The sequence below is a fragment of the Myxine glutinosa genome, chromosome 7, assembly GCF_964187855.1.
Source record: "Myxine glutinosa chromosome 7, kmMyxGlut1.1, whole genome shotgun sequence".
NCBI classification, from domain to species: Eukaryota; Metazoa; Chordata; class Myxini; order Myxiniformes; family Myxinidae; genus Myxine; species Myxine glutinosa.
This window is the reverse complement of record NC_136267.1, coordinates 56,013,317-56,040,105: the sequence shown is the minus strand read 5'-3', so window position 1 is coordinate 56,040,105 and position 26,789 is coordinate 56,013,317. Positions and strand designations below refer to the sequence as shown.

The following is a 26,789-nucleotide window of genomic DNA, read 5'->3' as shown; positions in this document are numbered from 1 at the left end:
CGCGCACGAGCCAGCCACAGCCAAGAGCCAGAGACAAAAGCGATCGAGAGAGTCAGACTCTTCTTCCTCTCTCATGCTCGAATCTTGTCACCCCACCCAACCCTGAACTTCGGGGGCGTGGCCTGCCGGTTACGATCTTCTGGAGGTGGGGTTTAGTTTGGGAGCCTGTTTGCTTGGTGTGAGCGTCATTGCTTGGTGTGAGCGTCATTGCTTGGTGTGAGTGTCATTGCTTGGTGTGAGCGTCATTTAGGCGTGGCTTACTTGCTGATCGGCAATGTCCGGACATTGTCGGCGGTTCCGGTGGTTGATGGCAGCATCATGTTGGTTAATTAAAGTTTTGCATGGCCGGCCTTGTTGTAATTGTAAAAAATATAGGGAAAAACTACCGAGGGCAATCACATACTGGGGGAAAACTAATCTAAACCCTTATCTAATTACCATTGCTTCGCCCCTCGTGTGAAGACACGTAAACAACTTAAGCTCCAGTTTCCCCACTTAATACATACATCGAGATGTCTCCTGCTCATCCACCATCCATGCTATTACTATACAATCCTATCTGTACTAGGGTATTCCATCACCTACCCCCACAAACGTAACAGTATATCTCCTATAGAATCCTCATAAATTTTGAAATACAATTTCTTTCTATCATTTGGTTTTTGTATTGACTGGTTGTATACAAGTCAGACCTGGCTAGCTGGTTCATGAAGACCCCTCAAAAAATGGAGGGTTAATGGCCGTTAAAAGAAGAACATGATAGACTGGTTGTGTATCTTCTCCATATTTTACAACATATACTTCAACCTTACAAAGGGTATCACAATTTTTCAGATAAATAACTTTTGAACTGCAATGTTTCCTTGTTCAAAATCATGAAATGTATGTAACTTCTTTTTCACATCTTTCAGCTGCTGCTGCTGGGGTGAATCCCCAGTACAGCTTTGGTCGATGCTTTTGATGGCAGTTTAGTTATCGATGAGTACTTTTAACATTATACACAATGTGTGGCTAAAAATGAGGATTCGTATTTACTGCCTGCCCTGAAGCCAAGACACTCAGTAGAGAAGCACATTTCAGATGTGTCGATTTGATGGTGCAGTGAACGATAGAAGCAGTTTTAACACATTGACATCAAAGCAGTATATGGTCAACTTGACAGTTCAGTGAACGATAGAAGCAGTTTTAACACATTGACATCAAAGCAGTATATGGTCAACTTGACAGTTCAGTGAGCATTAGAGTCGGTTGTAACAATTTAAAATGAAGGCAATTGTGAAGCGGAAGTAGACACAAGTTCTATGTAATGCATTGATGCTAAGAAACGATGCCCTGTTTTGTGTGTCATTGCCAAGCATACTGGTGTAGATTGATGAGGTCACACATTACAATGGGGAATTGACCTATTTACTGTGGCGAATCCCAATGTGACGAATGACCTTGTTGTGCTCATGGTTGTCCTTGGTGAAGTAGTAGTTCTGTATCCGTCGACAGAAGGTCACCAGTTTTCCAGAACAGAAAGAACCCAAAAAAGGATGCTCTGGACAATTGAGTCGAGCTGAAGCCCCAATGATCACCAAGCTTCTGAGAAGGGTCTGGTGTAAAGAGGAAAACACCCCTAGCGGAAGATCTAGACTACGACTTCACCAAGGTCTCTAGACTCTAGTCTCTCTACATCATTTCAACACCGCACATAAAACTCACTTTCTGTCCGTTGGCATCCTGTAGCTCTGTAGCTCTCAGTTGTTTTCTTTTATGCCGAGAAAATCAGGCACTCCCCTGCCTTTCAGACAATTACACAGCTGCCCTCGTGTCAAAATTATTGGGCTGCCTGGGCACACCTCCCATGCTTGGACAAATCCTCGCCCTACGAAGACTGCTGCCACTTTTCATGAGGAGCTGTGTTGCTGCTGGGGTCCATTTTTACTAAGATTTGGAACCTAGTTCACATTTCTCTACACTTTACTTCACTAACAATGTCAATGTTAAACAATTCTATGATAAGATGATAATTGTGCTTCTTACTATAATTCACCAAATGTCCGTCTCCGTTCCATGGTACCGCAAAAACGGCTCAACCGATCACAACGATATTTTGGGTGGGTATTCCTGGGACCCCTGGGAGTAAAATAGGCTATAATGTTTTTCCAAGTTTTCTAATTTTCCAATTTTCCAGTTTTTCCAAACACGATGGAATAATATTTACCGATATGAACAGTGATGTGGCTTTTATTGAAATTCTACAAATACTGTTTAGATTTTGATGACAATTATGAACCTGCAGCGAATGCGGAAGTGGACAGATGACGGCAATGCATGAGTTTGATAATATCCCAATACAACCGTCATTCAGTCGTAATGTTAAATCGTTAAACGTTAATCGTGTTAATCGTTTTGTTAAAGTATCAATTAATGATTGGAATTGAGTGAATACAATTAGGATTTTGAATTCGTAATTGTATTCACCCAACCATACGGAACTTTACATCAGGATTTAAATATTTGTTTATGTCACGAATGTTGTTAAAAGTTTTTTTATATTAGTGTTATTTAATTTGTGATTGGAGTTATGCTGTTTGGAATGAAAAAAGAGATATCGAGTTCAAGTGAATGACGAAATGCCGTGACGGTTTCTACTTTCTAAACGTGAATTCGCGGATTGCCATATGCAGATTCGCCATTGACTGGGTATGGAACAACCGTACCCATTGGCAAACAAACTTTTTCATGGAAGTCCTTCACGAACTTGCTGTCCATGTCTGATGTGTGACTGAAGGTGCTACAGGAATGTGGAATTTATTGGTTTCATGCTTTAGCATTCGGCGTTTCTGCATTGTCTGTTTGCTTCTGGCCTCCTATCCGTGCGTAGCTCGGGTACCTCACTAGTGTACTCAATGCTAAGTCCCATAACTATAGTTACATCAACCAATCGTACTCAATCAAAGCAAAACAACACAATAATTGGAGACATTTGCATTTTGCCAATTCCATGGTCACTCACGTTACATTTGAAGAGGGGTTGGCTTATTCTTAGGTTTCTAATTTCGTAATTGATGGAATAGATATCATACCTGTCAGAGCAGTTGCTGTGTAGCCTGACCTTCCTCAGCTCAGAAGCAAATATTCAGTTACGATATTTAAGTGTGCAATATACATCAAGAAGTGTCGGTTACTCACATTACATAATTTGGACATGCATAAAATGAAAAGAGATTTCATCAGAAAAGTGTCCTCGTATAGAGTATTCTGGGAAAATAGTTTTGCATGGGTGTTATACCTGTCATACGGTTGCACATATTATTTGCAAAATAAACGTTCTGAGATCAATTCAGAGAAAACACAAAATAAATGGTTGTTCACGTTACCGTTACTCACGTTACATTTTTGTCCGACCTTTGGGAGAGTCATAAATCATAGTTTCTCAACAACAAAGAAAATCATACGAAGATTGTTCTCTCCAGGAAGACTTCATCACTATGAATTTGTCATTCAAACAAATACATGTGCAAGAATGTTTTATTTTTTTCAAAATAATGAAGAATGAAATACAGAAATATCTTATTTATATAAGTATTCAACCTACTGAGTCAACTCTTCATAGAAGTGCCTTTGGCAGCGATTACAGCTTCAATTCTTCTTGGGTATGTCTGTATCGGCTTTGCACATCTGGATTTGAAGAGTTTCTCCCATTCTTCCTTGCAGATTTGCTCAACCTCTGTCAAGTTGGATGGGGAGTGTTGGTGAACAGCAATCTTCCCAGTCTTTCGACAGATTCTCAATGGAATTCAAGTCGGCTTTGGCTGGGCTACTCAAGGACTTTCACATACTTGTTCTGAAGCCATTCCAGTGTTGCTTTGGCTGCATGCTTGGGGTCATTGTCCTGTTCAAACTTTAATCTTCACCTCAATCTCAGTTGTTTTTCACTCTCAAGCAGGTTCTTCTCAAGGATTTGCTTGTAGTTGGCTCCATTCATTGTTCCCTCTATCCTTACAAGTTTCCCAGTCCCTCCCACTGAAAAGCATCCCCATAGCATGATGCTGCCATCAACATGCTTCACGGTAGGGATGGTGTTAGATGGGTGATGAGCTGTGCTAGGTTTCCACCAGATGTAGCACTTAGCATTCAGGCCAAAGTTAAATTTTCGTCTCATCAGACCAGAAAATATTTTTCCTCATGCTCTCATTCTTTCACATGCCTTTTTCCAAACTCCAGGTGTGCTGTCATGTGCCTTCTCTCAGGAGTGGCTTCCGTCTGGCCACTCCCATAAAGCCTCGATTTGCAAAGTGCTGCAGAGACTGTTCTTCCGTCAGGTTCTCCCATCTCAGCGAAGGAGCTCTGTAGTTCTGTCAGAGTGGTCATTGGGTTATTGGTCACCTCTCTGACCAAGGTCCTTGTAGAGTTGCTCAATTTGATCGGACGGCCAGCTCTTGGAAGAATCTGGGTAGTTCCATATTCTTTCAATTTCCTAATGATGAGGCTCACTGTGCTCTTGGAGACATTCAACACTCTAGAAATTGTTTTTATACTCTTCCCCAGATATATGCCTCCTCACAGTTCTATCTTGGAGTTCTATGGACAGTTCCTTGGACTTCCTTTCTGCTCTGACATGCACTGTCAACCGTGGGACCTTATATAGAAAGGTGTGTTTCTTTCTAAATCATGTCCAATCAATTTAATTGACCAGAGTTAGACTCCAATCAAGTTGTAGAGACATCTCAAGGATGATCAAAGGAAATTAGATGCACCTGAGATCTATTTGGACTGTCATAGCAAAGGGGTTGAGTACTTATTGAATCAAGACATTTCCGTTTTTCATTTTTAATTAACTTGTTAAAATTTCTAATTTACTTATTTGTAGTCAATGACAAAGAAATCTCAATTTAATCCATTTTAAATTCAGGCTTAACACAACAAAATGTGAAAAACGTCAAGGGGTGTGGATACTTTCTGAAAGCACTGTAAATTACTCTGTGGACGATGTTGGTTTGGCTTACTGGTGATGCGCCATTTCTTGCTTCGTATTGAACTTATGACAGCCCTCCCATGTGCTTGAGCTGAACAGCTTATGGAACACCGGTCAGACGACGAAGTCTTTCATCTTTAGCGGTGAGTAGGAATCGATAATGTGATTTCCCATCGGCTTAAAATCCCAAACTTTTCCTCTTTCCTGGAAACATGCCTTACTACAGCCTATTTTAAAGAAGGGTGATTGCTCAAACCCTTTCAACTGCCGTCCTATTGCAGGGTTCGTACGGGTCATGAAAATACCGGAGTCATGGATTTTCATCGACCGTAATGGAAAATCCTGGAAATTGAGAGTGACTGTGTTTTCTATTCTTTTTCAGAATAAAACTAATGTGTATGCAAGTCTTTGGTTCCGTCTTCGGAACGCAATTTCCCATTGACACATTGCGAAACTGCTTCTCATGACAGCTCAACCAATGCTGTCACAGCACAAGTTGTATCAAGGTTGGTTCCCTTGCAGTAAAATGACCTGTCCCTCTTCGGTTTTGATATCTGGCCTGCTTTGTTCTTTACAGGCCTTCTGTATCCAGCCCACCACGTTATATTTATTAACAGTTACCTAATCTGCTATTCCACTGAAGCAGGATAGTGGTTGACTTTAAATCTTTGATAATTTGCTTAATCTTGCTGTGTTTCGATGTAGGGTCGTGAGTTAAATATGTCTGTGTAGGGTCATGGAAAATCAGTCAACGGTCATGGAAAAGTCATGGAATTTCAGATACCCAAAAGGGTACGAACCCTAGATTGCTCTGATTTATACTATTTCCAGAGTCTTTTAATGTCTTCTCAATTCCCATTTCCTCAAGCATCTTGAATCTCACAGACTTCTATCTGACCATCAATATGGCTTTCGCAAGGCAAGATCTACCGGTGATATCCTTCCTTACATTACGAATGTCTGGGCCTCTTCTCTGAGAGATTTGGGGGAATCTTTTTTTGTCGACCTTGATATCTCAAAAGCCTTTGACAGAGCTTGGCGTCGGGGTCTGATATCCAAGCTTCCCTCTTTCGGCTTTCCTCCTTCACTCTGCTCTTAGTCCTTGAGCCAACCGGCCATTTTTTGAAGTGAATGCTCCGGGGGGGGGGGGGGGGGGGGAGTAATTCTCATTATGATTTTCCATTAGACCAATGTCTCAAGTGTCAGAAAAGGTGTGATGGACATCTGAGAACGGTAGCTTAGTGCCCGGATGGACGCCATCTTTGAAACCACCCAGCTCGAAAATGCCCATTTGGTGGGGTACATTGTTGCACGTGTATCTGGACTTCTATACTAGCTATCGATGTGCGGTTGACGACTAAATATACGTCCGATGTGTACCGTCTAAATAAAAAATAATATGAAGCATTTTGTTTTAGATTAATTATTATAAAAATCAATTATCGAAAAAAAATCATATATTTTTCAATATTTTATTATTAGACTTGTACTTTTTTTAGTGAAACAACACTGGTATGATTTTCCAAATTATGCATTGTGCTACACCGTTTATCTGTCTATAAAAATAACTCAAAAACTAAAACATATCATCCACCACGAGTGTACACAAAAAATATATGAAAAGGCATGCACTTTCCACAAACCGAAACTATGTCAGTTGGAATTTCCCGCCGATAATCAACCCACAGAACCCAGTGCCGAAAGTGACGTCAGTCTATTCTATATCTATATTCTATATTCTATATCTCAGTCTGAGATTTGTTGCGGTGACCTGATTAATTTCTGAGGGGGGGGGGGGGGGGGGGTGGGTGGCTTAAGAACTAAAAGTGAACATGAACATGTTACTTTTGGTCTGGCTCAAGGACTATCTCATATCGAGCTTTCTCTCCGAATGCTCTATCTCCGTAATTGTTGATGGTTCAACATCTCCCATCCTATCAAAAGCGGTGTCCCTCAGGGTTCCATCCTGTCTCCAACTCTTCCTTCTTTTTTTTTTATCAGTGGCCTTCTTTCTTCTACAAATAACCAATTGCACTTGTATGCTGATGACCCGACATTACAGCACTCCATGTTTTTCCCAGCTGCCCCATCTTTCCTCACTCGATTTCCATCCCGTTTAATCACAACCACCTCTTTAAATTAGGATTTGGACAAGGATTTAGGACAAGGACAGGGACAATTAGGATTTTGAAATGTGTTAGTGGACACCCTTACAAACACATTGGTGAAGAAATTTCTTGGTAAGGAATTTGTTCCCAGATTTCCCAGATTTCTGATAATATTCCCTGACTACCAGTGGGACAAATGTAATCCAGTTAAGTTTAATGCTTCTAAAACAATTTCTTCGCATCTTCCTCTCTAAAACTCCTCTCAACTCTCCAATTTTCTTTGAAACCTCTACAATTACACCATGTGATACAATAAACCTACTAGGTATTACCCTAACATCAAATTTATCCTGAAATCCACACATGACAGAAATAGCTAATTCTGCCTCAAAGAAACTAGGAGTCCTAGTCCTGTTCAGATGTCAGTAGTGTATATATGTTGCTTCTGGGACACTCTCATTTTTCCCATTGACTTACATGTTAATTTTTCCCCTCCCTCATTGCCCCTAAACACCTCTATTTCTCTCACCCTGTTCTTTACGAACCTTCTAACCTTTTGACATGTTATCCTTATTCATTAGACCACTTAAACAATGGTCCTTCTGTGTGAACCTGTGATCCTTCTGACCTTATGGACCTTTTAACCTTTTACTCTTAATATCATCTGGTGAATCATCTTTGGCCCACTCAAACAACGACCCTACAAATATTTGTTTATGCATGGGAAATAATTTAATTCTCTTGCCACTCTCTTCACCATCTAATATATTAACAAAAAATATGTTTGAGTTTGGTTCTTTATTAAGATATTTTAACTGAGCTAAGATAAAATGGTAAACCTCCCTCAATGTTCTTGTTTGAGCGCCTCCAGTGCCACATACCATTTTTAAATTAAAGTATATATTTTCCTGGCAACCATCAAAGTTTTCCGTCCACTCAAAAATATTTCCATCTTTTTTACCCAATTCACCGGTATTTAAATTAATTCTCTTATTTGTTTTGTAAATTTTTTTACCAGTTGTCTTTTCAATTATACCTATTTGATATTTTTCACATTCGTTATGTTTACCATTTATATACCAAGGTTGATTACACCTCCACTCTTTAGTCTGGTTGGTACTTGGTTCTATCATTTATATAATTGTAAAAAGGTGGCGGTAGCCCGTTAAAATCCCTAACCCCCCTTTTTAACTTATCACTTATATACTTATATAACCATAAGGGAGACTATCAATTCCATTTTCTAAAATAAACCTCTTATCATCAAAAGCCCCCAATGCTTTCTTATTCACCTCTTCTGAATATAATTTATGTTTATAACTTCTTATTCCATTAATCTTTCTAAACTCTTCTTTCTTTGTTGTTAAACAGTTATAATAATCCTTAAAGTTTATTGTTTCTTTAATGACATTTTTCTTTATGCCTTTTAACTTCTTATCAGTTTTTTCAACGTTATTCACAATGTATTTATAAGCATAAGCCTTAGACCTCAATCCCACAAATTCACTCATGACATTTCCTCCTAATTCATCCTTAAACTTTCCAATCACCTTTTTATTTTTAGAAGAGAACAACTCACTCTCTGGACTGTAATTACTAGTGTCATAGATATTAATGTCCTTTTTCATGTCTGAATAAACATCATCAGTATTAATTTGCAAAATAAAACTATCTGTATCCATATAAAGTAGATGAACATCATTTTGATATTTCTTCCTCAAGTTATTATAAAAGTAATCATACATTAATGACTTTGATAAATCAAGAATTGATGTTCCAATATAAATAGGTTTGTCCATTTTAATACTCTCTTTAATCAAATGGATCGCACAAAAGTTCTCAGTAAAGACCTCAGCTCTAGTAAAACTCGGTCTATTAATTAATTTTGATGCTTGTTTCCAAGATGTTGATAGTCTGATATTTTGTCTTTTTCTCACATTTTCCATGGTCTTACCAAAGACCGCATTATTCATCAATTTATAAAAGTCTTTCTCAAAATCAGTTTTTGACTCTGTTCTTCTTTGTGTATTAAAATCAATGTACCCCTTCAACCAATGACTTTGATTGAACTTTAGAACCCTATGGATCTTCTCTACTCTTAGACCTTTTGATAAATATTGTCGCAAATTTCTCTGGTGTAGAACATAATTTTTCTTGTTATATAACGTAGTAAGTAATTTTTCTGTTGATTCACCTATATTAAATGATTGTTGATAATCACTTAACCACTCCTTCTTTGGACTCCTTTTCACAAGCAAATGGGAGATCTTTGTGTAGGTTATGAAGTTCCTCTGGATATTTCAAATCGACCTCAAAATAATAACCAACCTTTGAATCATTCAATTCTTTTTGTGTAGAGATACATACATCTTGTAAAACCTTTTTGTAATCTTTTTCCTTTACCCATCTAAGTTTTCCATAAGGAAGAGCCTGAGACATTGCCCAGCCATACAGGTTGTTCGCATCATAATACATCAAGTAGGAGCTCTCTACCGATGGATTATAATTTGGAATGTACTTGTTATTTGCTTTAGCATATCTCTTTGAACAGACTTGTGAAATTCCTCCTCTCTTTGCCTTTTCAATCATCAAAAGCATATCAACATCGGTTATCAAATCCAAAGCTTGTTTTGTCATTTTTAACATCGCGCTCCAAGCCAATCCAGGAGCAGTGTAATAGTGAGCAGGATCCAATCCATATCCAGAATGACAGATTGTTCTGAAAGCCTCAAACACATCAGCCAACAAAAGCACATCAGTTTTGAGGTACAAATCGTGATACTCACCAAGATTCTTAATGTTATATTTTTTCCAAACATTTTGTGCGTGTACATAATCTTTATCAGATATATGACTATTATTTAATTTGTTATAGAAATTTTCTTTTAAAGGAAGTTGTGTTTCATTGAATCTCTCAAATGAGTCCATATAGTCATAGGGGTAAATTCCCTTTTGTGTTAGAAAATCTTTATCTAAAAAATACTCTGAAAGACATGGAAACTCTTTTAGATTTTGAACCAAGTTAGCCAATGGACTTGCCATGAATTTAAATGTATCAAGAAATCTGATATGAGTTATAGGAGATGTGTGAATTGTTTTTGTGAATGAAATGTATTTCTGATCCGTGTTTGGAATTGCTGAGATACTTCCAGAAGTCTTTGAGAGTTCCTTGATAAATAGATGTGTATCATAATGAGCGTTGTTATGAAGAAAGACAGGAATGAAAGAGGGGAGTTGATAATTAATATTACAACTTTGATGAGCCGGACCTCTATATTTACCAGTGAGATGACAATGGTCTCTAACCTTTAGACCTTTACCAATTTTCTCCTCACAAATATGACAGACATTGTTTTTTATAAATTCCCTTTTTTCTTTACTTGTTAAGGACATTGGTTTATTGGTTTCTCTCATTATCTTGGTTAATCGAACACAGTCTTTTTCTAGTCGTTTCACAAACTCCTCTGGGGTATTTGAGCCTCTATACATCTCTAACTTGTTATATTTATCACCAACGGATGATTTGATATAATAACAAAAACCATAAGGAGTATGTTTTTGATATTTATTTGTGTATGATTCTTTTGGATCTGGAGAAGCAGTATCAATTTTTTCTAAAATACTTTCAAAATCAGCATATATAACAAATGGATGTTTTATTGTTTTCTTTTCATCTTTGAATGTGATCTTTGAGTCTTTTTTAGGCATGTTGATTACCGTTGATTTATGTTCACCACAATAATTTGAATGTTTATCTAATCTTTCTTGTGTATGGAAGAAGTTAAGACAACGCATACAAATATATATTTTATTTGTTCTTTTACATACTTGTGGTTTTATTAATTTTGTAATATCTTTGATGTATGTATAATGTGAATTTTCGTCTGAATTAAAATATAGAAGATTAATATGAGTTTGTTTACAATTGTCAGAAAGCTTTAAAACCTGAATGTTGTTTGTTTCTGTTAGACCATAAACATTAACTGATAAATTATTCAACTTTTCAAATTTAGGAATATCATTTAAAGTCATCGGAAACTTTAGATCTTTCGTATTTAATGTATTCTCATATTTTTTATAATGAGATACTCTTTCATCATGAAAATGTGGAGGATGTAAGTGTGCTAGAATAGACCAGAGAAAACATTTATTGTCTTTATTTTTGATATTGATAACTGCTTTTCTATTTTTGATAACACTGGGTAAATCAATGTAAGAAGAAGCTTTTAGAGGATCTGATTTAAGAATATGAATGTCTATGTAAATAATTTTTCCTATATTGAATCCACTTCCTACGATTGAATTATCCACATCTTGCTCTTGTTTAATAAGTTCATCAAAGACTCCTGATGTTTTAAAATCTTGATATGAAGATATAAAGTGTGGCTCAGTTCTCATGTATGGTGTATCTATAACTCCTTCGTCCTTTGTCATTTCTAATTTTACTCCCATATAAAATTTAAGTGGTTTCATTTCTTTTAGTGTTTTTTCAATCAACGTTTGAACAGCAGGTTTAACTATTTCTACAGCATCAACTATAGACTCTGGTTCAGGAGGTTTGAAGTTAAAGACTCTTATTTTAATATGTCCTTTGAATGCACCATCAGAGTTTTTAATAGTAAACACTTTTGACAAGTGTTTGTTAGTTTTAAGATGGGCTTTAAACCCCTTCTTGAGGATGGTTGTTTTACAGACCTTACAATGTTTTGTTTTAGGTGGAAGAGGGGAAAGTTTGTTAAGAATGTTGTATGTATGTTTTGCGGTGAGAATATGTTGTTTATAATATTTTACTTCCTTCTCGCAAGTATCACAATAAACCATATTTATAGCGTGAGAAAACGTGGTGTTTTATATATATCACTGTGCTTAAAATAAAACACTTTTGAGCTTTACAGCTCCGTTTTATATATATCGCTGTGCTTAAACTAAAACACTTTTTCACTCAGAATCATCAAAGTCATAACTATCACATGAATACTCAGAATCATACTCAGAGTCATCAATAAAGCTACTCTCATAACTATCATTTGAGCACAAACTATTAGTATCATAACTATCATCTGTGTTCAATGAAATACTATCATCACCATCGTCCGAGTTCAATGAAATACTATCGTCACTATCGTCCGAGTTCAATGAAATAGTAAAATCTTCACTGCTGTAATGACTCATATTTAATTAGCAGAAAAAACCTTTCCATCTATACCAATATACTTTCTTTCATTAACGGATTCAATCTCTAGATTTTTAATATCAAAAGTTATCTTTAAATAATCTCTAACTATCATAGAACGAAATGACATTTCACCAGAAATATTAACATCATTCATTTTACTTAGATCTACACCCTTTGGATTATTAAAGTAAATACAAATTTCTCCACGAGTATTGTTGATGGTCTTATCATTCTTTTTCAAAGTATCGTGGTCAATCACTTTTTCAAGCTTTGAATAAATTGCCAGGAGTAGAGGAGAAACTTTTGTTAGATTTACTTTAATGGATGTCTTTCCAGGTATAGTTAGAGCTCTTTCTTTAAATGAAATAGAGGGGCTCATGTTATTTTCCATAACTGGTTTTACCCAAAAATTTCCATATTTATCTTTGTTCAATTTAACATCTTTGACATATTTTTCTATATCTTTCACCGAAGTAGAGATTGATTGAAATTTGTCTTTTGTGCTTTGAAACATTGTATTTATTAATGAATAAACTTGCGTTTAGTTTAAGTAAAAATTTACCATATAAATATGATAAGTTCTGAAGGATATTTAGAATTTCCAGACTCTCCATATGATAAATTAGAGAATTGTCCGGCTTGTGATAGAATAGGGCTTAATAATGAGGGTTCATATAAACAATGTATTTTCTGTGATTTAATTTTAATTAATGATAATAAAAAATATAAAAATATATATAACTCTTTTAAATTAGAACCAAAAATGAATTACTTTACAAGATTAATAAGAGAGATGAATGTTAAGTATTGTGATGATAATACACCATTTCTTTCAAGGGAAGAGACTATTTGTATTGAGGAAATGTATAAGGGTTTAATGATATTTATTATTCAAAATAATTTTAATGGAAATGTTAATACAAGATACTATATAAATAAAATAATGAATTATTTTGAAATTAAACCCGAACTCAGGATAAAATATAGAGTTTCTAAAATAGCTCAAAAAAAGTTAGATGACTTGTTTTCCAAATATATAAATGAATGATTTTTTACCCGTTTGGGAAAATAAGATAAAATTTAATAACCATAAAAACATTCCAAATTCATTGAGATGTCTAATAGTTGGTTCAAGCGGATGTGGAAAAACCTGTTTACTTTTAAAGATGCTCCTTGGTCCTAATTTTTTAGATTATGATAATTTAATAATTTTTACAAAGTCTAGTTTTCAACCCGAGTATCAACTACTCTCACAGGGTTTTAATGCAGGTCTTAAAAAGGAAGACATTATCGGTTTATTTAAACTTCAAAACAAACTAAATGATTATAATATTGAAGATATAATACAATTATTTTGTGATACACAGAAATCAAAATCGAAACCAAAACCCATAACTTGTATTCTCAGTGATAATACGGATGATATACCTTCACCTCAAGATTTAGATAAATCAAAAAAGAACCTCGTCATCTTTGATGATTGTGTTAATCAGAGAAACCAAACAGTAATGGATAGCTACTATACAAGAGGGAGACATTCCTCTTGTAATTGTATATATCTTAGTCAATCATATTTTCAACTCCCTCGACGCTCAATAAGAAACAATGCCAATACTTTTATTTTATTTAAGTTAAATTCAATAGATGTAAATAATTTTTGGAGAGATAATTGCTCTACGTTATGTAGTAAAAAAGAATTTGAAAATTATATGAAACACACGATTGAAAAATATAAATATATTGTTGTGAAACAAGATGAGATATTAAAGGATGTATTTTTATTTTAAACATAATTACAAATATAAATGATAACTATTATTATTAATCTTGTGGGTAAATCTGCTTCAGGAAAGAACTTTCATAAATCTAAACTCTTGAATAGTAAAAATGAAAAGATTGTAAGTTTTTTTTAAAAACACCCTATGATTCGTTTTGTGAGTACTACAACCAGAGCAAAGCGACCAGGAGAAGTAGAAGGGAAAGATTATTACTACATTTCAATGGAGGAACATATGCGATTGAGGAACGAAGGTCAAATATTTGAGGAGGTCTCTCTTGGTTCTACAAAATATTCACATTGTAAGAGTGAGTTAAATAAAGTAAAATCTAATGGTCTTGGGATTTTAGAAACTAATCCTGAAGGAATGAGACAAATTATTAAACAATTGTGTGGTGATGGAGTTAAGATTTTATCATTCGGTTTTGATATCGATGAGGAGACTCAACGCAAACGTATGAAAAGCAGAGATACAAGTATTAGTGAAGAAGAAATAACAACTCGTATTAATACCAATAAAGAATTTGATGAAATATTTAAAGAAAAGGATTTATTTCAACACATTTACTATAATGACAAAGAAAAGGAAAATTTTCCCATTGACCTTTACAATTCATTAAATGATATTTTTCAATAAATAAATACAGAAAATGAATACCGAAGAAAGAGTAAGAAAGTTTAAAGAACATCAAGAGTTGGTTTCAAAAGTTGTAAAGCAACAGGAAGAGATAAAGAAGAAACGGAGACAGAAACTAACTGGTGAAGAAGCCTTTGAAAGAAAACAAGAGAAATTTTTTAAACCGCTTTTAAAAACTCAACACCCTACAGTTCCCACGGTAGAATTTACTCTGAAAAAACTTCAAATGCTCAAAGATTTTAGTCAGATAACAAAACAAGAACTTGGAAAATTAGAATATAATGATGAAGAATTATTTCAGAAACTTGAGGAGGTAAATCAACCCCCTAATTATGTAGTGGAAGCTCTTCAAAACAATGAATATTTGGCAGATTCAAAAACCAGAGCAGGTCTCATTCCAACAGAAGAACCAGCAGTGTTCCATCTTGTGAAAGAAAAGGTATTGATATTTAATGATGAATTGATGTTCTTGAGTTCTACTCAACCAAATGTTAAATTAACTCCAAGATTAATGTTTCTTCTAACAAACCCCGGATTCAGCGGTTCAAAATATTTTGAGGAACCACTTGATATGGAAAGAGAGGAAGATAGGGTATATATTGAGTTGCTAAATGCACTTGATTATGGAGTTTCTGTTGCTGGTAAAAGTAAGAAGAATGAGAAGGAGAAACATATTATTAATGCTTTAAGTAAGCTTGGTTCGGGTGTTAGTTTTCTTCCAAATGACCCATCACAATTAGTTAATAGGCTATTATTGTTGTTAGGTAGTAAGAAGGCTGGAAACAACAATTGTTTTAATGAATCCTCAGCCATTTTAGATCAGTTGATGAATATGAAAATAATTAATAAATGTCAATACAAAGATATTTTATTAGATATTAAATAAGATGAGAAGCACAATTCTTAGTTTTAATTTCACAACGAGCGATTACACAGCTTCATTCCCTTACCCACTACAACTTGACCCCCTTACCTCATATGAGGCATCTTTATTGTCGATGGAAACTTATAATACCTTGTTTAATATCACAGAGAAAAACAACAAGTTTAGTTATAATCCAGGAAGTGGATATAAAACAATAACCGTTTCACCTGGAGCTTACGAGATTTCTCAAATATCTTCAGAAGTCTCTCGCCTTATGAAAGAAAAAGGTGATGAACCAAAAAATATTGTAATAGATATTCAAAAACACACTTCAAAATCAACTATTAAACTTAAAAATAATTATAAAGTTGATTTCACGATTGAAAATTTGTTTAGAGAGCTATTGGGTTTCTCTTCAAAAAAGATTGAAAATAACGGGACGTTTTACAGTGATAATGTTATCCAAATATCCTCCGGTATAAATTCAGTATTAATTCATTGTGATTTGATTGATGATGCTTATAACGATGGAATAAGAACAAATACAATATTTTCATTCAGTGCATACTCAACCCCGATTGGTTATAAATTTAATATGGAACCAAAAAATCTTGTCTATTTACCTGTGTCAGGAAAAACCATATACAGAGTAAATTTTAGGATAACCGACCAAGATAATCGTATGATATCCTTTAATGATGAAATTATATCCATCAGAATTCACCTACGTGAAGTTTTTCAATAAATAAATAATGGTTATTGTGAGAAAACACGAGTTGGGAAAATATAAAATAATTACAGGGGAGGGCATGTACCTTTCACCATACTATACAAGGTATGTGGGTAGAGGATACTATAAACCTAAGAGACAACGAGGTGTAGGTCATCAATTTCGAAATAAAGGAGATGGGATAATTGATACTCTAATGGGTATTGGTTCAACCATCCTTAAACATAAAGACCTAATTGGTTCAACTGCTTCTGCCGTGGGTTCAGTTGCGGGTGCTATAAAGAGTATAAAAGATGCTCAAAAGGAGTCTCATAAATTACAAGCAATCAAAGAAATAAAAAAAGGTAAAACTCAACTATCTTCACAAGAACGACAAAAAATCATTAAAATACTTGGGTCAGGGTTTCAACAATTTTAATGCTCTATAAATACAAGTATGGAAGCGATTGATAGTATCTATGATTTGGATGATACGATTGTCATTTCAAACTCCACTAAAAAGGAAGACTATTTTAAGGTAAATGCTATAACAGGAACAGACTGGAATTCAAACGGAACAAAAAGTTTTGAAATAAATAATCAACAAACTTACTTGAATATAGCTGATAGTTTCTTGCTGTGTAAATTTAAATTCACTAAGGCTGCGAATAATACTAATGCTACACTCGTAAATGATTTCTTCTGGAAAATGTTTGACAGTGTCCGCCTGTATATTGGAACACAAGAGGTTGAAGCGGTTGATTATATCTCTGCTACATCTGAAATGATGAAATTTACACTATATTCGTTTAGTGATAGAATGGGTAAGGGAGCTGTTGAAGGTTTTATTCCTGATATGTCAACGGGTACAAACGCAGACCCTGGTTATAGTCAAAGGAAGTCAATGTATAATGATGACGCAAAAGCTGAGAATAGTTTTACCGTAGCAGTTCCTCTGAAAGGTATATTTGGATTTTGTGATTATGATAAAGTTTTGTATGGGCTTAAAATTAGATTTCAACTACAAAGGAATGATAATGTAAATAGATTGCTTTTTGGGGTTGAAAATGCTTTTGGAGAAAATAATAAATTTGTTATTAATGATTTGTGTTGGTATATCAGTGAATATACTCCTAATCTTAAAACGGAAGAGATGTTAAATAGAAGACTTAACTCAAAGAAACCGCTAAATGTATCATACCTTAAAAGAAGATGTCAACACGTTAAACTGGAACACACTACCTACACTTGGAATTTGGGTGTTCTTCAAGGAAAGCCACGATACCTCTGGCTCATTTTTAAAAAACCAGATGGAGAGGACGGTACTAATAAGAATAATGCGCTGAGTGATAATGCTAAGGTGAAACAACTTCGGGTTTCTCTTGATGGCACATTTTATCCGCGAGATAGATTGGAAATTGATTGGGAAAAAAATGATTATGCGGAAGCCTACAAGTCTTACCAAAAGGTGTGTGAAAGCAATGGTAATAATGATCCTATTTTGGATATGGTTGCGTTTCAAAAACTTTATACAATCTACGCAATTGACCTGAGTTCTCAAAAGGAAACTATAAAGTCTAATCGAGTGGATACTTCTCTATACATTGAAAGAGGGGAGAGTGAAGAGGTTAATGCATATTGTTTGCTTTTGGAGGAAACAGAATTACAGATTAATACAGATAATGGTGTTATGATTAATATCACATAGGTTTTTTCTCATAAATAAATGGTTGGGGTATATGTTAATCAAATCAATCTTAATAAATTAACATCTTGTATTCAAAATCAAAAGCCTTGTATTATTAATGTTAATACAATTCAAAGAAAAGGAGCTGTAAGAATTGATGTTTTACTCACACACACACAAGTAAAAACACTAAATGATGTTGGATCTCTTAAAATTAAAATGACGAAACCTATGTTAAAGAAATATTCAATAGACGAGTCAAGAGGAGGATTTCTCCCGTTTCTAATTCCTTTATTTGCTGGTTTAAGTGCGGCGGGAGCATTGACTGGTGGTATTTCAGCAGCGGTAAAAACTGCTAACGAAAGGAAGGCACAACTAAAAGCTCAAAAAGAATTGGAAAGACATAACAAGGAGTTGGAGAAACAAATTAGTGGAAGTGGTGTAATTGTAGATTTTGCTCAAAAACTTGAAAGTCTACCTGATAAAGCTAGATTGTTGGTTAGAGATATGCTTTCCTCTATCGCTCAAGCGGGTGTTAAACTAACTAAACGGGGTAATGGATTGTATCTTTCTCATAAATAAATGGATAAATGGTTTAAACAATTTGGAAAGAATACAACGTCAAATATAGAACTTACTAAGTATTGTAAAACACTAAAAATTGATAATGTGGTTATTTGTATGAGAGATGAATTAATACATATAAATAAGAATACAAAGAATATTATTATGAATTTAGACACACAGAATGGTTCTCATTGGGTTTGTATTCATAATAGTCAGGATAAATATTATTTTGATAGTTATGGTATGCCACCACCTGTTGAAGTAATACAATTCTTACAGAATGGTGTTTATCAAACATTTCAAGTTCAAGAAATTAATTCTAAATGTTGTGGTCAATTATGTTTATATGTATTATTTCAACTCAACAATAATGAAAATTTTTATGATATCATTTTAAATCTAATATAAATGACTTATGTTGGAAAAGATGGTTCTATCTTTGGAAAATCCTCTCAGGATATTGATTTATCAAATTATTATACAAAGGCACAGGCTGAACGACAAAAATATAGTGTAAGTAAAAATATTAATCTGAAGAATACTTATAAATTAATCAATTATCCAAACCCTACAGATGCAAATGACTTAATTAGATTTAGTGATTTATCACAATATATATTTTTAAAGAAAACAGCACGTTTTGTTGAACAAGTAAAATTTACAACCACAACACCTGGTTATACTGCCCATACACCTTTCCTCATTGAATTTAACTACCTGCTTACAATTGAATTTTATAAAGAAGGACATATAGTTAATATGCGAATTAATAAATGGGGGTACGATATGCCTGATTTAGGGTATAATTGGTCTTTTTCAATAAACATAGAAGACCTACATGATTTGAATCAGTCTCGTAAAGAAGAATATTATCCACTTGGTGAGGATATGGATTTATGTGGAAGTACAATTAATAAACAACAAATACATGGTTTTAAGAAAAGGAAAATATATGATAGTATAGCGATGGTTAGCATGACAAAGAAGGAAGGTCATGAGATAAGGATAGAAAGCCGAGGAATACAAACCGATTTGGTAGTGGGAAGATGGGGTGGTATTACCTGTCATAATATTAATCTCACATATATTTCTGATACATAAATGGCAGGAAGAAGACTACAAGAGAATTATAATTTTTGTATTCAAGGATACCTACAAGAAAAGGGTGCTCGGTATTACATACCTTATGATTTGGAGCATATACATGGGAATTTTGTCATAAAAAACTGGCCTTATACTGATATTGTTAAACCCACAAATAGAGACTTGTTTAAAGTATTAAATAAAAATGAACTTCTCAAAGTTATGAAATATAAAACTCTTTTAGAAATCGTCAACAAATCTTATTGGTATCCTATTATGAGAAAAATAATTATAGATACAAGAATATCTCAAAATCCAGATGAGTATATGTATAATATTCTTTGGGGTTCAAACTCAAGGGTAGCAAGGGATGAGGAAGGAGTTGAAGAAGAGAAGGAGGAAAGAGAGAAAAGAGAGAAGGAGGAGAGGGAACAAAGAGAGAGGGAGGAGAGGGAGATGGAAATCAGAGCGATTCAAAAAAGAGTGGATGTATTACAGCAAGAAGATCAATCTCAACTCACCGAAGAGGAAAATAAAGAAAGAATGAATGCTGTGAAAATATTGATATCAAAAATTGCTAAGATAAATTAGGAAGGAGTTAAAGAAGAGAAGGAGGAAAGAGAGGAAAAGGAGAAGGAGGAAAGGGAGAAAAAGGAGGAGGAGAGGGAGAAAAAGGAGAAGGAGGAGAGGGAGGAAAGGGAGCAAAGAGAGAGGGAGGAAAAATATAAAAAGATGGAAATCAGTGAGATTCGTAAAAGATTGAGTGTATTACAGCAAATAAATCAATCTCAACGCACCGAAGAGGAAATTAAAGAATTAACAACTCTTATTATATGAAGATAATGGTTTCAAAAATAACAACGTCAATGTCTTCAATTTCAGGGAGGAGATTTAAACGAGAAAGTGGTGAAGAAGAAGAAGAAGAAGGAAAAGATTATGTGATTGATGATGTTGGTGTCATTGACTTTAGTTAGTTTTTATTTGTAAATAAATGGAGGAGAGAGTGAAGGCATTCCTTAGGATTCTTTATGTTTTAAAAATAAAGATTGAAATGTATATGTTGAAAACCAAAAAGGTTTTGATACTCTGTCGGAATTTTTCTGATAAATAAATATGAGTTATTGTCTCAAATGTAAAAAGAAAACTAAATCTAAAAATATCTCTTATGTTAAAGCTAAAAATAATAGAGTTTATCAAAAAGGAATATGTCAAGTATGTGGCTCTAAAAAGTGCCAATTCATCTCTCCTAAAAGAGGAGGAGACATACAAAAGTTTCTGTCAGGAAGTAAATTTACAACAACTGGAATTCCAGGGGAATTACACCTTCCAGGGTATTCTTTCTGTGGTCCAGGAACAAACTTGGATAAAAGATTAGATGAGGCTGACAATCCTAAACCTTGGTCTAAACCTACAAATAGGGTTGACGAAGTGTGTATGAAGCATGATATTGCTTATGGGAAAACCACTACGTTGACTGAAAAACATAAAGCCGACAGCGAAATGTTGTATAATTTGTCGTTGATACAAAATCCAACGTTGAGAGAGAAAGTTGATAGGTTTATTGTGAGAAATTTGATAAATGCTAAATTGAAACTTGGTCTTGGTTATTCCTCAAAAAACTATTAGGCTCTAATGATGTCATCAAGACTGAGGAGCTTTTGGCTGAAGAATTACACAAACCTATAATCACAAAGTTTAAAAGAAGGAAGGTTTATTCTAAATACACCGACCACATATGGTCCGCTGATTTAATTGAATTGAATAATGACAGGGGATACAGGTATGCTTTAACCGTTATTGATTTGAGGAGTAGATTTGCCTGGGTTGTCCCTTTAAAAAATAAAAGGGGTGATACTTTAATGTTAGCCTTTAAGCTAATATTTGATCGGGATAAAAGGAAACCAAAGAAGTTATGGACTGATGAGGGAACAGAGTTCTATAACAAAATATTCATGAAATTTCTTAAGGGGAAGGGTATTAAATTATACAGCACCTTTAATGAAGGAAAGGCAGTTGTTATTGAGCGTTTTAATCGTACTTTAAAAGAGAAATTATATAAAAAATTCACACAACTCGGTTCTCAAAAATGGGTGTATTTAATTCAGGATATTGTAGATAATTACAATAATACAGTTCATTCATCAACAAAATCAAAACCATCAGAAACATTTACAAAATTAGAATATGAAAAGGAGATTAATTTGAGAAAGCCCAAGTTTAAAGTTGGTGATATTGTAAGAATATACAAATGGAAAAGTCATTTTGAGAAAGGTTATACACAAAAATGGACTCGTGAATTATTTAAAATCATTGATGTAATGGATACAGTCCCTTGGACCTACAAATTATATGATTTAAATGGAGAAGAAATCTTGGGTTCATTTTACTCGCAAGAATTACAAAAAACACAAGTAAGCAGATAATACCCTTGAAAATAATAAATAAATAAATAAAATGTAATGGGGATACGTTTTTAAATCTGTGAACCCCAAACACAGAATCCCACAACTTTTTCGTTGGGGCTTAACTTTTGTGTGTGTATAATGGGGATACGTTTTTAAATCTGTGAACCCCAAACACAGAATCCCACAACTTTTTAGTTGGGGCTTAACTTTTGTATGTGTGTGAGTGAGTCATAATAATATGCAAACCCTAACCCAACCCCAACCCTAACCCAACCCCATCCCTAACCCAAACCCATCCCTAACCCAACCCCATCCCTAACCCAACCCCAACCCTAACCCTCACATTCAAAATCCCATCCCTAACCCAACCCCATCCCTAACCCAACCCCAACCCTAACCCTCACATTCAAAATCCCAACCCTAACCCAACCCCATCCCTAACCCAACCCCATCCCTAACCCAACCCATCCCTAACCCTCACATTCAAAATCCCAACCCTAACCCAATCCCATCCCTAACCCAACCCCAACACTAACCCTCACATTCAAAATCCCAACCCTAACCCAACCCCATCCCTAACCCAAACCCATCCCTAACCCAACCCCATCCCTAACCCAACCCATCCCTAACCCAACCCCATCCCTAACCCAACCCCATCCCTAACCCAACCCCATCCCTAACCCAACCCCAACCCTAACCCTCACATTCAAAATCCCAACCCTAACCCAACCCCATCCCTAACCCTCACATTCAAAATCCCACCCAAACCCTAACATAATCTTTCTTTTATTCTTTTTTTAAATACGTATTTCTTTTTCTTTTTTTTCCTCTTCCTCCAATTCTGTCTTTCAAGGCTTTCAAGTTTGAAGAAGTAGAAATGGGAAGAAAGAATTTTCCAGCATTTTCTTCCTCGAACTTTCTTGATATTGCTTAAATCAAGCGTCATTAAATAAAGAACATTGTTCATTGCTTTAGAATCCAAAGAGTCTCCAAGAGGAACCCCACAGGTAGAGTCTCCAAAATAAAACCAACTTTCCAAGTTCCCAAGGTATAACCACATTCCTGTTGAGCCTCCAAGATAGGTATCACATTCCGAGTCATCAAAACAAAACCCCCATTCCAAGTCTCCAAAAATATAACCATCTTTCCAAGTCCCCAAGGTAGAACCACAATTTTCAGAAATATTGCGGGTTTCCGTGATAAGTCTCACATAGTATAACTGCGGACCATCAGGGAAAACTTCCCTTTCCCAATTTTTTAGGGTTTCTATGATGTGTCTCACATAGTATAACTGCGGACCATCAGGGAGAACTCTCCTTGCCCAATTTTTTAGGGTTTCTATGATGTGTCTCACATAGTATAACTGCGGACCATCAGGGAGAATTCCCATTTCACAATTTTTTAGCTATGATGTGTCTCACATAGTATAACTGCGGACCATCAGGGAGAACTCCCCTTTCCCAATTTTCAGAAATTTGTGGGTCTCCAATGTATGACTTGTATTCTGGCTCATCAAGGTAGAACTTGTTCAGTGGGTTTTGTTTTGATAACTCACAACAAGTATCATCATGGTAAAACTCTTTTTCAGGATTTTGTGGATCTCCAAGGTATAACTCTTTGGCTGGGTCATCAAGGTAGAACTCGTTCTGGGGGTCTTGGTTGTTCAAAATGTCTTCAAACAAAAAAATAACTTCATCCCAAGTTGTGTTAAAAGCAGAATTTTCATTTCGTATCTCAGATACAATTTCCTGTGAAAGAAAATAACAATGTATTAATTTAATACAATATTTTTATTTGTATAAATCAAGCTCTATGAATATTAAAATAAACTTTAACTCTTACACGAGTCTCATCTAAAAAAAAAAAAAATTAAAATAAATAATTAAATTAATAATTAAATAAATAAATAAATAAATAAATAAATAAACAAACCATTGATAAGAGGTTCGAGTCCAGTTCATCAATCTGAAGGTTGAGTTCTACACAGGTAGTAGGACTCCAAGGAATAGCAAAGTTATCCCATTCCAAACACAACATCGCCCGTCTCCGTCCATCCCTCTCCTCCGTGGCTGCAGAAACCCTCATCCACGCCTTCATCACTTCCCGTCTGGACTACTGCAATAGCCTCCTTTATGGTTCACCCTCAACAATCACCAATAAACTCCAATACATTCAGAACTCCGCTGCCCGTCTACTCACCCATTCCCGGACCCGTGACCACATCACCCCCGTCCTTTACAAGCTTCACTGGCTCCCCATCTCCCAGAGAATCCAGTACAAAATCCTCCTCTTGACCTACAAAGCCCTCCATAACCTGGCCCCATCCTACCTGGCTGACCTCCTCTCCAGACACACTCCCACCCGCAACCTCCGCTCTGCTGGTACCAACCTCCTGACCCCCCCCCCCCCCCCCCATCCGGACCAAATTTAGATCCTGGGGGGACAAGGCCTTCTCCATCGCTGCTCCCACCCTCTGGAACTCGCTACCTCACACCATCAGAGACTCCTCCTCACTCACCACATTCAAAACATCACTCAAGACCCACCTGTTCAACACTGCATTCAACATTTAACCCACAGCATCTAACCCCTGACTATCTCCTCTCCTTCTCCCTCCTTTGTGCTTTGAATATTTCCCTATTGATTCTTCTTTTTCTGCAATTGTTTTTATGTTTTGCTATGCATTATGTTTTGCACTCTGTCAAAGCGTCTTTGGGCTTCCTGAAAAGCGCTATCTATCTATAATTCCAGTAATCTCTGTCTGTACGTTTGTACGTTTGTACGTCTGTTTGTCTGTGACCGCTGTTTCTCGACAACCACGGGTCCGATATACTTTTAACTTGCCAGGTATATTGCTGGGGACCCGAGGATGTGCCTTTTCAAGGTTTCATATTAATCGGACAATTACTTACCGAGCTATGTCCAAAAAACGATTCAACCAATCAGAGAGCAGCGAACTATCGCGTGTGCCGAACGTGGCGGACACACTCTGCCTCGGATGGCACATTTGAGAGCGTATTCATTTATTTCACGTTTGCAAACTATGTTGGCGTTAAACGATGTTTTAAAACTAATAAAACCGAATTTGCGATTCATTCGCTTTCCTGCGCGTTTGTGCACGCGATGGCGATTTCTTTACCAAACTCCGGAAGCCGTTCGCTTTGGACCAAACCATTGCATGTAAATAGAGGGGGGGGATTGTCACCGTACTCGCAAGCCGTTCGCTTTGGACCAAACCATTTCATGTAAATAGAGGGGGGGGATATAATTTTAGATATATACACAAAGAATTAAGTTAAGCACCCCCCCCGTTTTTTTACAACCTCGCACATTACAAGTTTGTTGTCGTCAAAACAGTGTAATATACCCATGATATTGCTATATTTTCTGGAGAAGTGATATTATGGTCACATAAAAACATAACAATCATGCCGTTTTCAATATTTTATTCTGAATAATTTAAGGTGAAATTTTTTGGGAATTTTAGGCATATTTTCACCTCAATTTAAGTATGGAGCTATAGGTCCATCACGGACAGTGTGGATGACGTTTATGTTTTCTAACGTACAGTCATTGTTCTGAGAAGACCTCTAGCGATCTTTGCGTCAATAACGTGTGTAGGACCCACGTGATCGGATCACTGACTCAACCCTACGTCTCATAGACCCTGTAAGCCGTCGTATGCGTTGCTGTGGCAGGTTGAACCCCCTCGAGCACGTTTGGGACATGTTGGGACGACAAATTGCGAAGATGGTCCCTCCAATAGCCAATCTGGATGAATTGGAACGTGCATTACATCGGGAATGGAACAACCTGCCACAGCAACGCATACGACGGCTTACAGGGTCTATGAGACGTAGGGTTGAGTCAGTGATCCGATCACGTGGGTCCTACACACGTTATTGACGCAAAGATCGCTAGAGGTCTTCTCAGAACAATGACTGTACGTTAGAAAACATAAACGTCATCCACACTGTCCGTGATGGACCTATAGCTCCATACTTAAATTGAGGTGAAAATATGCCTAAAATTCCCAAAAAATTTCACCTTAAATTATTCAGAATAAAATATTGAAAACGGCATGATTGTTATGTTTTTATGTGACCATAATATCACTTCTCCAGAAAATATAGCAATATCATGGGTATATTACACTGTTTTGAAGACAACAAACTTGTAATGTGCGAGGTTGTAAAAAAACGGGGGGGGGGGGGTGCTTAACTTAATTCTTTGTGTATAGATATAGTACGGGCAATGCCCTAGTTATAAAATAAATGCATTATTATTATTATTATTATTCCATTTCGGCATAGTAGTCCATTCTCAAGTGAAGCAGAAAGCGTGTTTGAAAAAGCCTGTGTGGTCGGTGCCTTTTATAAGGACTGGGTGTCATTTCCTGTGGAAATTCCCTGGGCGTGTCTTAACTGGAAATGATGTGATGGGAATTCCCTGAAAATGATGTAATGTATTACCTGGAAATTATACAATGCTAAAGAGTTTATAAAGTGGGTGGGGCTTAGCAAAAGTGGGCGGGGCTTCGCAAAAAGTGGGCGGGGCTTAACAAAAGGGGGCGGGGCTTACCAAAAAGTGGACGGAGCTTAACAAAAGGTGGACAGAGCCTACCAAAAAGTGTGTGGCACTGGATGCGCTCAAACAAGGACATTGAGGGAGGTTTACCATTTTATCTTAGCTCAGTTAAAATATCTTAATAAAGAACCAAACTCAAACATATTTTTTGTTAATATATTAGATGGTGAAGAGAGTGGCAAGAGAATTAAATTATTTCCCACGCATAAACAAATATTTGTAGGG

General features: G+C 35.7%; 1 protein-coding gene across 1 annotated transcript in view; it reads right to left on the bottom strand.

The window, feature by feature from the left end:
• Positions 1-1,403: 1,403 nt before the first annotated feature.
• The window catches only part of LOC144893063 (uncharacterized), a 26,767-nt gene continuing 1,381 nt past the window's right edge, over positions 1,404-26,789 (bottom strand). Inside the window, exons 2-3 of the mRNA XM_078782686.1 lie at positions 23,399-23,725; positions 1,404-1,595 (exon numbers count right to left, since the gene is read on the bottom strand). Of these exons, the coding sequence (XP_078638812.1) occupies positions 1,404-1,595; positions 23,399-23,725 (519 nt within the window). The remainder of the gene's footprint in view (positions 1,596-23,398; positions 23,726-26,789) is intronic.